This window comes from Scardinius erythrophthalmus (genome assembly GCF_964197995.2).
Source record: "Scardinius erythrophthalmus genome assembly, chromosome: 1".
Lineage (NCBI taxonomy): Eukaryota > Metazoa > Chordata > Actinopteri > Cypriniformes > Leuciscidae > Scardinius > Scardinius erythrophthalmus.
This window is the reverse complement of record NC_138221.1, coordinates 52,668,792-52,682,740: the sequence shown is the minus strand read 5'-3', so window position 1 is coordinate 52,682,740 and position 13,949 is coordinate 52,668,792. Positions and strand designations below refer to the sequence as shown.

Sequence of the window (13,949 nt, the reverse complement as noted above, 5' to 3'; positions counted from 1 at the left end):
TTCTCAGACATGAAAAGCAAAAACAGTTCTGAGATCTCAGCACTAATGACCTGCTCCAAACCCAGAGCAGCCAGCAGATTATTTTAAGAAGTGCAATAACCAGATCCAGAATAATTAACACTTAAATTAGCACCTAATTATTATGCAGTAAAAAATCCTTGAGGCAAACTGGGAAACAATAGGCGGAGGACAGATAGAGCTGCACCGTGTCTACGTACATGTAAGTAGACACACCTCTATATGCGCCCATGTCTACGTACATGTGTGCATTCTGGAAAGAATGAAAGAAATGTAAAGAGCCAGGGTGCGTCCTCACCATCTGGAAAGGAGAGGATGGGGTGAATGCAGGGGTCGAACTGTGCCAGTCTGTCCAGTAGGGGGAGCTGGTGCTGGGTGTCTGCAGGAGGGACAGCACATCCACTGCACATCACACACTGAGTGTTCAGCTCACAGCCACAGCGAGGAGCCACTGACCTCTGAGCGTGACAGAGAGAACAACAAGGAGAAAAGTTAGTGTATGTGTATGAATAGTAATTTTGGCGACCAGTCCATAAAAAAACAAACAAAACCCAACTGAAAAAAAAAAAAAAAAAAAAAAAAACACACTTTTTAGCCTTGCTAAATATGATATATGATATTCAGAATTCAGTAAATGATATAACTAAAACATTTTTTTTTTAACAAACTTAATTTTATTCTGCAAGGATGCATTAAATTGACCAACTGTGACAGTAAAGACATTAATAATATTACAAAAGTTTTCCATTTGAAATTTTCTATGGACCAAAGAATCCAGAAAAAAACATATCACAATTTTCACAAATATATTAAGCAGCACAACTGCTTTTAACATTGATAATAACAAGAACTGTTTCTTGGGCTCCAAATCATCATATTAGCACGATTTCTGAAAGATCATGTGATGCTGAAAATTCAGCTTTGACCTCAAAGGAATAAATTGCATTGTAAAATATATTTAAATATATTAATTTAAACAAATATTATTTCACAATATTACTATATTTACTGTAATTTTGAACAAATAAATGAAGCCTAGGTAAGCATAAGAGATTTCAAAAATATATATTTTTTTAAATGACCTGAAGCAAACTTTTGAACGGTAGTGTAACTTAAGTATTAAACGGATAGTTCACCAAAAATTTTTAATTCTGTCATCATTTACTCACCCTCGTGTCGTTCAAAACCTGTAAGACTTTTATTCATCTTTGGAACACAAATGAAGATATTTTTAATAAAATCTGAGCCAGTTCAGAACGGTTCATTCATAGCTACACAACTACCACTTTGACACTTAAAAAAGCTCATAAAGAGATTGTAAAACTAATCCATATGTAGTTTCGTCCAAATTTTCTGAAGAGAAACGATTGCTTTACACAGTATGATAAAAAGATTGAATTTAGGCTTATTAATGACAAGATTTTTTTTAATTTGGGGTGAACTAACCCTTTAACAGTTACTAACAGACAGAAATGTTTACCTACACTAAAACTTTGCAATTCATATAAAATGACCTTTGATGGATGAAAATGATGATCAGTTTTGGGAACAAATTTAGGACATCAACAAATAAGGCAATACTAAACTGTTTGTTGTCTGTTTTGCTAAACTGGTAGATTCAAGACATTAAGGATCCATAAACACACTACACTTTTTTGTGTCTGGCAGTAATCCCAGCTCCAACCTTGGTAGAATCAAATGTGAATATTTCATGAGTTTTGCAGAAAGAGCCTTTATATCAAAGCATCTATAGACTGTCATCAATTATGCTTTTTATTAATCTTAAATCCAGTCTTTCAAGTGCCTTCCACTGTGATCTTGCTTTTGTTAATAAAATCTCAGGAGCATCAGCGACTAAAATGTAGTTCTGCCAGGGATCAGCCTTTGTTTCCATATACTGGAGTCAACCTGATGTGCATACTCTGCAGCAGATGACCACACATGGATCCTGAGCTGCTCACCCAGTTTTGCATGTGGCATGTTCTCTAGTACTCATGTGCTCGTGTCATTAACCCAGAGCACAGCACTGGGTAGAAAGGGTTGCTATTGGCAACTGTGCCCGGTTTTTCCGAGCCTATTCAAACAAGAGTGCTTCACATTAGAGCAGGACAGTTTGTACAGGGGCCATAATCTCTGCAATCACACAGAAAACACCTGGAATTACAGAACTGATCTTCTTTCTTGGTTGTAATGAAATGCAAATTAGTATTTCACGATCCATTTTGAACATTTCGACATCAACTACTTTACTTACAATGAGATTGAGCTAAACAGTATGTTTCAGTCTCTGTCAGTGTTCAAACATAATGGTGTAAATTTGAAAGGCCACTGAGTGTCTGCCTCTAACTGGGATAGCATTCATCTAGAGTGCTTGTTATAAAGTTAGGATTGGACTGTACATCAGATAGCAGGTAGTTTATAACTGGCAGTGTGAGTGAATCTGGCTGTTAGTACATTGATGACACTGGCAGCATTTCTCATAACATTTCAAGAGCGCCGTCTCTGAATGACATCCAAGTGCTGTTATTTGTAATGGAGCTGAGATCGACTGGGGTTGCGCTTATTGTTTTAGCACATGCCTGCGCGTTCTCGCTCACAGTGGGCCTGTGTTATGGGAGGAATCGAGTTTTAAAGGCTGTTCAGAAAGCAAACAGATCTATAAAAGCAGTGCTAAGACTTTGAAGCTGTGTTATGAATGCAGCAAAATGCAAGTGTGAATAGGGCAGATATTGTTCCATCATTCAGAGGACAGCTGCCTGTTGGACAGGGACTGTAACACCATGTCATAACCAGGTGTGATATGATGAATGATAAAAGTTATGGTTTCAAGTTTCAATCCAAGTTTCTATTCTAACCAGCCAAACTAGTTTTCAAACTACATCCACTTGGCTTCTACTTCACATGAAAAACCACTGAACCAAAATTCTGATCCTATATATTTAAGCACCAAATATAATATTCATAGTAACTTAAAACACAATAAACGGCAGTAGTGTCAGTTCTGGAGCAGCACTGTGATCTCTGTAACACTGCAGTTTCTGTGTCACCTCTATTTAATCTGTAACCTTTGCAGGAAGCCTGCAGGGACCTTAAGGAGCTCAGTGCATCTTCAGTAAAACACATTCACAGGTGACACTGAAAGAGCTTGTTTGTTCTGTCTCACACATCTCACTACAGCTTTCAAGGCCCATTCACACCAAGTGACCTTCTTCACTTAGAATCTGACACATCTTACAGCAAAGATCTGTCTGTTTTTAGTCAGAATAAAGGGGGTTAAAATAAGTAAAAAATCCATCATTAGTGAATATTTTTAGTGCAACTATATTAGTTATGTGTCAAGTATTCATATCAGACTCAAGTGTGAACAGCCCTTTTTGCTCAAAACTACACCAGCCACTGGATCTTGAGAAGATGCACATCTCTCCTTACCTTACGATTGAGACTGGCGAGCGAACCGGGCCGGAGGACCCTGCGTTTCCTGCAAGAGAGCAGTGGCCGCGTGCGGGATGACACACATGTGTTGTCATGCACAGAGGAAGCCAGAGGGCCCAGCTCCAACTTCTGCTGAGACTCAGAGCAGCTCTGCTCGTCTGGGCTCGAGGTGACAGGGGAACCGGGCCGTAAGCTGGATGAAGAGAGGAAATAAGCATGAATGAACATGACAGTAACTTTCTTTTCGGGGTAAAATTTTAAATGAAGAGAAAAAAAAATGAATGAATGCACCTTTAAATAATATCTATCATACCTGTTGATAACACCATTGACCTGTCTCACAGGTCCACAGCTTTTCTTCAAGCCAGTCTCTGTGACGATGCCATTGGATGACAGAGACACTTCCACACCAACAGTATCATGCTCCTAAAAAGACAAAATAACAAAAACAAATGTGATGTTGGAAAGGACATCCCACCAATTTTCCCCCTGAGTTGGCCTGGATGAGTTGAATGGTATCTTGCTGCATTTCTTCACTACTCTGACTGAATGAAAAGGTCAGTAGCGCTTTGCATACAACAGACAAAGAGATTGAGTGTTTGCAGCCCCTATTCTCAATCCTCTCGCTCAACAATCCCAGCATTCTCCTAGGCTGTGCGTAGGCCAGTATCATGGGCATCTTATCTGTTTGTATGGGAGTAAACACATTAATGGGTCTTGGACTGTTTTATGGATTGATAAATGATTACCTGTAATCTAACAATAACAGTAAATAAATGCATTGGTCTTGAATTATAGTTTAAACTAAGTTCAGGACTAGACTGGCTCTGGTGGCAGTTTATTTAATGTGGTCATGTGTCTGTGCTCCTGGCCTTACCCGTGCGACACGGCAGGTAATGTTCTCTGTCCTTGAGTCACTGCTGTCCTCTGGTGCTGACTCACACACTGAGCTCACCCCAAGTACAACAGAGCCCTAGAAAACAAACAACCACACAAATTATAGACCAAAACTGTGAGACAATGCTTTTCCTCCCCTGTCAAAATCCTCAAATCTTTTTCTTTTAGATTTGCTAAGTCTACAAGCACACAGCAGATCAAATACTTCTGTAGTAAATCACAAAAGAAGACTGGCAATCTGATGTAGGTGTTAATGTCATGCACTTGCTTTAATTCAAATAAACAACTTTTTTGAAATCGGCATTGGCCAATCACATTCATTTGATCTAAAACTGCAATTTGCTAAATATTACTCCAGTTTGAAAGAACTGTTTTCTATTTAATTTTTCTATACATTTCTGAAGTTTCACATTGAGTCAGAAAGGTTTTTAAATACATCCATCACTTCACATGTCAGATGAAAGACTTGATGATATTCTCCAAATTATGTTTGTGTTTGAATCACACAGGGACAACAAGCTGGAGAAGCGCTTTGAAACAAAAACAGTGAGCTGAAGAAACATGAAACAACGATCCCTCAAGAGTACAATTCACCACGGGAACACGAGAGAGAACCTGCGTTGCCAAGTTACCAGAGGCAGACGGCACCTCCGCTGGGTTAAAACTTAAACTACACTCTAAACTTAAACTAGAATTTCCATGATTCAAAATTTAAAAAAGCATGTGTGAATGTGCATGTTTTGTGTATCTGTGCACACCTTGCTGGAGCGTATTTGTCTGTAAATGTCGGTCTGTTGACGTATACGGTACTCCAGGTCTGAGACTTGGGCCTGTAGCCAGTTCCAGTGACTGATGATGGCGGCTCTGTCCACAGCATAACGGCCTTCTGCTCTCCTACATCTGGAAAACACACAGAAATATACTGGTTACAATTTAGGACAACAGTTTAACAAACATTTTTCATTCATGTTTTAGGCACTATCTGTCTTAGTAAATAGCGTTCACACTGTTTTTAGCTAAATGCACAAATGCCTCCCCATTGACTTTGCTTCTAAAATCCAGCTAAGCAGTTAGCATAAACATTCCAAATAAGATAAGCTAATTTGGTTTGAGTCATTTGCAGATTCTTTTCCTCACAATATCCAATCCATACTGCACAGTAGTGCTGGGCGGTTTGACCAAAAATCAACATCACGGTTTTTTTCTAAATTATACCGGTTTCACGGTTTTTACCGGGTTTTTTTTGTGTGTTTTTTTTTTCTCAAGCATGATGGGTGTTTACCACATTTTCTACTGAGTGAGAGAGGAAATAGTGCAGTAGATTTACTTATAATGCCCTATTTTATTGTCATGAGTGAATATTATAGAAAAAATCCACACTAATATTAATAATACAGGTTTGCAAGGCTGTTTACAAAGAGGTGCCAGCAGGACGCGCTTTAGGAGCGGCAGAAACAGTGGTTTCCCCGGTAACGGCTGTACACAAAGCAGCAACGCTCATAAACACTGCTTTATCAGGAAAGATAAAGAAAGATTCAATCGTAATAACAAAGAAACTTTTCTTAAGACCGTCAGTTCACTTCAGATACGTTAATACAGTATAAAAACACGCGCGCCGCAAGAAAAAAAGACTCTCACCCCCACACGTCTCGTGCCCATTCTAGTCAATGCTTGTGTTTCAGATCGAAGCTTCCCAGAAGCGGCTCTCCGCGCCGCTTCGCTAAATATAGGCGCCTGGTCTATTTTGACGCACCACGTGGAGGACGGAATAAAACCTTGTCGCAGCTGTAATGCGCCGCAGACGTGTGTTGTAAATGAGGGGTGAGACTGTGTCGCGCAGCGCCGCGTTCCGATTAAAGCGACATACACCGGTTTTGCGGTATATTAAAAATTCATATCGTAACAAAAATAAACACCGGTATTCGGTATGAACCGGTAAACCGCCCAGCACTACTGCACAGTCAATTAAAAAAGAAAAAGAAAAAAAGTAAGGTGTAATGACAGTGAAAAACATCAAGTAACCTAGTTACAGCACATGGTGACGTGGAAGTGAGAAAACAAAACCGAGAAACAAAACCTGACAGGAAGTTAACCAAGAACATCAGTTCAATCCAAAACTTCCTCTAGCTGTTTGTATGTGTGTGAGAGAATTTAGCAAGCCATTTGTCACTGACCATTTGAAAATCCACTTGATTTGTTCCCATTAAGCCGTCATTTATTACACACAAATAATAAAAACAAATAAATAATTACATCGGGTCAAGCACCATTTAGAAAATGCACTGAATTGACCTCTGACCTCTTTACATTAGTCCCAGTACAATCTTGCATAACCTCTGGTCTCTAAGCTCATGCAGTGAGGCAACATAAACAGAATAAAGCCAGTGCACATAACAAAATAAAAAGATTGCAAAACATGAGGATAAATAAACAGCACATTTTCATCTGAAGCACAATAACATGAGTCAAGATTTCCCTGAATCAGAGAGAGAGAGAGAGAGAGAGAGAGAGAGAGAGAGACTTAAGAGATGAAAGTGAAGGAAAAAGAAAAAGCATCACTGAAACCACAGCGGAGAATGATGAGAAGAAAAATAAAAATTTAGCTGAAACACAAGACAGAAACATGCACTTTTTGTGTTTTCTTTTAACCGTCCAATAAGAACGCTCTTTACAGGCTGGAATTACACTCAGCTCTGCTTCAGAGGAGCCTGACAACAACAAAAGATCCACACTAGAGAATATCAAATCAATGAACTCAACCAACAAGCCTCATTTCTACCCTTAGGATTTTTTTGGTGTTTTTATCCTTCACTCTCAGATGTAGGCTACACAGGGGCCAACTTTTTAAGCTTGTGTTACACTAATCAAATGTTTTCAGTTCTTTTTCAATGGGAGAAAGGCAGAAGGTATCAATGCTCATCAAGCTCATGTACAACAATCCGGCCACTTCATCAAGCACGACTGTTAGCACACACACTGGGTGGGACAAACACATTTGCATGTCATTGAGCAATCATGTGTGACATTATTTACAACCAATCAAATGACATTTCCTTTTTATGTAGTCAAAGAACCACACTGCAGCAAGGCACTAGTTAGATTGCACTAGACAAATGGCATGCATTGTTTGTGAATGTTTTGAATGCTTGTTTTATGTGAGTAGGGCAGTGCATGGGTCCTGACTTGAGTTATCACAACCAACACCTAAAGAAAGACCTTATTTTACTTAGCATTATTTCATTTAGCATGACTTGTTCTTAAAGTATCAGTACTTTTGACACTTGCAATGCCTAAAGCCGGCCGCACACCGGCCGCGCAGCTCAGCGCCGCGCAGCGCCACGTCTAGGACAACTGTCACCTGAAAATCCGTTAGCATCAGCAATTTTCTGATTTCTGTAAATAAATATAAAACTAAATGTATATTGCAGCACGGGGTTAAGTCCGTATATACATTAACTACGATTTGAGACACATAAATATAAATTTAATATAAAACTATGTAAATGGCGCTGTGTGGCGCGGCAGGGTTTTGAACACGGTCCTGAGCCGTTGCTGGGCGCCGCGGACAGACGCCGCCGGTGTGTGTACTCTCATAGAGAATAATGTGTTCGAATTTAAAAGACGTGGCGCTGCGCGGCGCTGAGCTGCGCGTCCGGTGTGCGACCGGCTTAATTGTATATTAGAGGCTGGAAAGATAACTGGCCCAGATAAGAGCCCACAATCTGTGATCGTGAGGAGATTGGGCAATGTGTCCGTACTAAAGCCAACACACACATACAGAAAAAAAAATAATCATGCTCTGCCATACTCAAAAAAAGAAGAAAGGACAATGTACACAAATAATAGAATTCACATTAACTATAATATTAACTATTCATATATTAATGTTATAAAAATGATCAGAACACCACATACGGGCATTAAAATGTAATCAAACTTTCAGATTTTCCAGGAAATGTGACAATAACAATAACAATAACAAAATCTATTCCAAAGAGGCAGACAAAGACAAGTATGAGGCTCCAGTAAACATGCTATGACTCCCTGGAACAAACTAAACAAACACCGTGACCAGTCGTCATCTTTACTGGAATGCCATGTTTCCACTCTTGCCAGTTCAGATGAGCGTTTTGTATTTTAGGTCTTCAAAATGTTTCCACAGGGGTTCAAGGTGGGGAGGGACAGACACATTCTGTAATAGACACAGTTTGCCACAAGAGGCAGCTTGTCAACATGAAAGATTATGGAGTAAAGAGAAATGTGACAAGATTTTCTGTGTCTAGGTACACAAAGCTTTTGAAATCATAAGAGAACAAACTGAGTGACAAGTCTGATCTGAGTGAGCGTTTGTGGTGCAAAAAGATTGAATGTGCGCAGATGAGGTATTTCCTGACCTGTGGCTAGAGGAAGCAGGAAACAAACAGGACAAGGCCACAAAATGAAGAACAGACACTATGTGAAGATCAAAGGTAATGTATTAAAATGTAATCAGAAAACTGATTTGCAGGACGTGCAGATTAATTTTAACAATAACTACAATCTATTCTAAAGAGACCGACCAAGACAGGATTGAGGCTCCTGTAAACATTCTGTATGATGAAATTACAACACACACTCCTAGGCTGGGTGTGAGTGAGGATAATTTGCATAGACCAACATGATCTACAATTTCTCAATGGCCTACAAGCCTTCAAATCAGTCACGAGTCAATGACCGATACATGGCCGCTATGACACATCATGCCCATATAGAATAAATAAAAAGCAATACAACTAAGTAGTATTAATTAAATTCAACTTTACTCAAATGTTAAAAAAAATCAGAGGACAAGACCTTCAATTTGTCCCATCCAAACATCCTGTTCACAAGGAAATTTGTCGACACAGAAACAAAAAATGCATTAGTCAAGGGAATCTAAACAATAAAAATAAACAATTCAAAACGATAAATGCACAGGACTACTGCATTTTTAAACATCAAATATGCTGTCAGTATCTTTACAGATTTTGCTATATTGTGTTATATAAATATATTTAGCACTACTGACACACCAGAGTGATGAAATGCATCACTGAGAATATAAAGAAAGGGACGTGATTGATGTTAGAGTTATAAGTTCAATATCCTAAAAGGGAACTGGGTGCGGTGCTCGTGCTGACTGGCACGATGCCAAAGTGTGTGCAAAGAAAGCTGCCTCTCTCAGAAGGCTATCACAAATTTGGGACTTGCTTGATTTTAAAAAGTGTTAAGCATAAACAATAAGCAGTGAAAAACAACTCAACGTGGTGCACAGAAAGCTGCGTCTCTCGGCATATGAATGTAAATTCAGTTCTCTTTCACGTCTTATTGCGCTTGAATGGTCGAATACACACGTAATTATGTCAAAACGCACATATTTTTGTTCTATTGCATTTGTCCTATTGTTTGTAATTTGCTTCTTTTCCCCCTTATTTTTAATAACAGGAATGAGATAAAATAACAAAAACTAACTATAGTGATATACATAGTTGTTGTGAAATAAAATTTCCCATATCGTGAAATAATAATTTGGCCATATCGCCTACCCCTACTGTCGGTGATAAAACCCCAGCCAATTAGCATTTAAAAACAACCAATTTTTCAAATAAACCACTTTTGAGATTGAGTTTTGATCTAACTTTGACAAACAATAACAATAACATTCCATTTGACAAAACAGAAATAATTCAATAGGAAAATGACAAGCCCTCAACTAGTGATGGGCATTTTTCAAAGATATTGTATTTGAATATTTGGGCTCATAAAAATCTAATATTTGTACATTTAAATGATGTTTAACGATGATTTATTCATCAAGTTGTCGTCACCATTTCTGAAGAAGCTTACGATTAGGCAATATACACAACAAGCTTACGTTTTATCTTAAGGTTTTCTTGTAGTTGAAAACATTAAACAATGTGTAAACAAGAAATATAAAGAACAAAAGCAATTAAGCAGTATAACACTAATAAAGACTATAAAGCAGACTGCGCCAATTATCGTACAGAATGTACACTTGCGTCATCATATGGTTATCGTGTTTATATTGTTTCACATGTTCATGTTGAGAAAAACAAACGAACAAATGCCAATCACATGCAGCCAAACATTTACAGGCCAATCTAGAAACCTTCAGCTGTTCATCAAGTGGGTCATAAGAAACGATTCACATTCACAAGAGTGAACACAAAGAAAACAACAACAAACATTTCACAAATACTTACAAAAATTATAAACTAACAGAAAAGTGACCAGATTTCAAGATGCAGTGGATAATTTTGTGAAGAATCCTTAATTCATTACTGATTTTCTACATAAAGTATTTATTTATTTATAATAAAATACTTTTTTCCAATCCGAGTTTAAAATGCAGAGACAATTATGAATAAGCCATTTGCAGGTTAATTCATTTGTGGAGCTATGAAACTGTTTGGGGCAGGAATATCTTAAAATAAACAAAATAAATAAAAAAATGACAACAACCTTAAAGCGAGGATTTATACCCCAGTCCCATCTTTCAGCTGTCAATAAAACCAGTACACAAACAATGTTCAAGCTTTAAATCGATGGGAACATTACCAGACAATCTTATTCGGCGGAGCACTTAAAATCATAGCTTGCGAGCGGAGAGCAACCACTTAAATGTCCCCAAGTGTAGCGAGACAGAGCTGATGATCAACAGAAATGAAAGGAGACATAGATATAGGAGATATATATATATAGCCTATATATAGGCTATATATATATTTCCTTTCTCTGATGGTTCTTACAAACCATGATAACATTAGCACTTCAGCTAAGACACAATCACAGACCAACTCAAGCGCAAATGTGGAAGGACAGGGGCGTCCCACCTCAAGGTCAGAAAACACTACTGAGCTAACACTATCTCTCTGTAACACACACAGTCCTTGGGGATTTCGCCAACTCAAGCAGTACAGAAATGTGTGAAAAGACTGATCACCACATCATATTTTAGTAAAAAACAAAACTAAATACATATTTCTAATTATAAAAAAATATATTGTTGACATTATTATAAAAAAAGCAATCATTATTGCTACAATTATTCATCATTAAAAATAGATTTTATATGGAAAAATGTTTTTTATAGAAATTTTGTAAAATTGCTTATCTAATTCTACTTGTATTGCATTTAAGGTATACATTTGATCAGTTCATGCATTCCTTGGGAATCAAACCCATTACCTAGGCATTTGCTAGTTTCATGCCCTTCAATACTACTAATAATAAATTAATAAACGTTAAAAAACAAAAAAAAACAAAAACAAAAAAACAACAACAATGAATAAATAAATACACGCATACCAATGTTGACAAAGAACATTTCAAGCAGCGATTACTAAATTGAATCTGTTCTGTTATTTTCTTTATGCTGCTTGCAATGTCTCTTTGCTCGTTACTTTATAACTGAGGATATTATTTAAAAGGGCGATATGTAGAATTCAGAAACCCTTGTTATTAGAGACATTGGTGGCCGACTGGCCGTTAAGTGAACTGCAGCCAGCAACTTAATGTTCATGTGCGCACATTTAACGCACAAAAGACTGAACGTGATTCAAGGCCCCGATATAATTGCGGTGAAGTTCTTCTTTATTCTTTGCTAAGAAGTAAAAATAAGTTGCAAACATCTCTGCAGCAAAATATATAAACAACAAAAATTACAGTGGTGAGAAAAAAGCAGTTAAGAAAGAATCTGATCACAGCGATGTGGATATGCACAAGCTCTGCAATTCATCGGCATAGTGTCGACAGATGAGGTAATTAAATGATATTTTGATTATAAAATATATTTGAGACTATCTATAGATAGTTTGAATTAATCCCTTTTCTTTGCATGACAAATTGAACATTACAGTACAGAACAGCTCTTTTGACATTATCCTGAACGTTGTATAAGCATTCATTTCACGTGTCATTGAAGAGAGGCTCTCAGGAAAAACTGTCCTGAGTCCTTGACATAAAAACAAGTCTACAGGCTTTCATAGACACCCTAAGAAATCAGGTCTTACATACAAGCTGTTCACACATTGGCAATACAAAAAACATAATACATGAAAATTCTTACATAGCCCTTTTATTTACAATGTTTGTAATAATGATTACATGGACAAACTTGAAGACTTAATTGAGAAAATATAAGGCTACGCAGCACTGCTTTAATTTAATTTGTTAATAGCTATAACCATAATACAAAGCAAGTTTATTATTTGATACTGATTTTTACTGAAATATTGGTACCATAACAAACCTAGTGCAATTTCAGGCTGGACCGTTATCAACATCATTGCCTTCATGATGAACTCCTTTGCTTCTGACACATACACACAAGCGTGCGCATGCAAGCACACCCTGCTTTTTCAGGAAATGACAGAACGAGGTGGAGGAACTAAATGAAAACACAGGAAATCAAGCCTGTGGTGATCATTACAAGGTTAACATGAAGACAGCTGAGACGAGAAGACTGAATGCACACACCTGCATGCATGCAAACATCAACAACCTTGAGAATCCAAGCACAATAATTTAGTTATGGTGGCTCAAAGATGGAAAAAAAAAGAAGAAAAAAAAAAGAAAGAACTGGCAAAACAGTTGGGCATGATCAAAATAAAACTCATTTTTAATGCAGCCTACATGTGTAATCATTGTGAGAAAGTGTAATTGTGTGTGAAGGGCAGAATGAAAGCTGACTTCAAGGCCAGGGATAGAGTCACTCTACTGCAGACATGATTTGGGCGTCGTCTGGAGAACAAAGAGTTGAGAAAAAGAGAGAGAGAGTGAGTCCCACCCCCTTCAGGATCACATGACTGGTAGGAGGCAGACAGGGAGCAAAATAAGAGGAAAGAAATGGAGAGAGAATAGAAAAAGAGAGAAAAAGAAAAAGGCATGCCAAGTTTAAATCATGAATATAGTGTTTATGCAAGCTTAAAATAGCTTTTATTGTATTGTTTGGGAGTTGTATGGGGATGAAATAAACTAATTTAACACGGTATTACGTCCAATGACTAAAAATCTATGAAGACAGCATGAATAGCATTCCCAACAGTCTTTAATCATTTCTATTTCTCTATTTCAACAAACAAATCATCTCTCAGTACTTTAAAATGATTTACTTGAACGGTTTCACATTCATATATGTTACAAATGTAGTGTTGAGTGAATCTATGGACTGAAGGAACTGACTCCAACGTACCGATTTAGAAAAAATAAATCTATAACCAGCTTCACGTCAAATTCTAAAGAATGTTTTGTGTGTTTGTTAATAATTTTGGCTAATTTGACAATGCTTTCAGCAACCAACAACAGGACAGTATTCTAACATGTTTTACCATATTTCAGAATCATAAGTCCATACATAAACTCAGAGCAGTTGGCTTCACACATGAGAATGTGTGGACGGTGGGCCTGGTCTCTTACACAGGAAGCCTCTGCCCATATCATCCATGCTCCCAGTGCATTACTGTAAGTCAGCAGATTTCCATAGTACTGACCAGATGCCCAAACCCTCTCCCATATATCCCCCCACCGCTCTCAGTGTGTGAGGGAGGCTGTGGTTTGCTAGA

General features: G+C 37.7%; 1 protein-coding gene across 2 annotated transcripts in view; it reads right to left on the bottom strand.

Moving 5' to 3' along the window:
- kansl1b (KAT8 regulatory NSL complex subunit 1b) overlaps window positions 1-13,949 on the bottom strand; it is an 83,144-nt gene that overhangs the window by 7,689 nt on the left and 61,506 nt on the right. For both annotated transcript variants that reach the window (XM_081352694.1, XM_081352693.1), the window contains 5 exons: window positions 5,106-5,247; window positions 4,328-4,423; window positions 3,764-3,876; window positions 3,448-3,643; window positions 317-476 (listed from right to left, as the gene is read on the bottom strand). In XM_081352694.1, coding sequence (XP_081208820.1) covers window positions 317-476; window positions 3,448-3,643; window positions 3,764-3,876; window positions 4,328-4,423; window positions 5,106-5,247 — 707 coding nt within the window. The remainder of the gene's footprint in view (window positions 1-316; window positions 477-3,447; window positions 3,644-3,763; window positions 3,877-4,327; window positions 4,424-5,105; window positions 5,248-13,949) is intronic.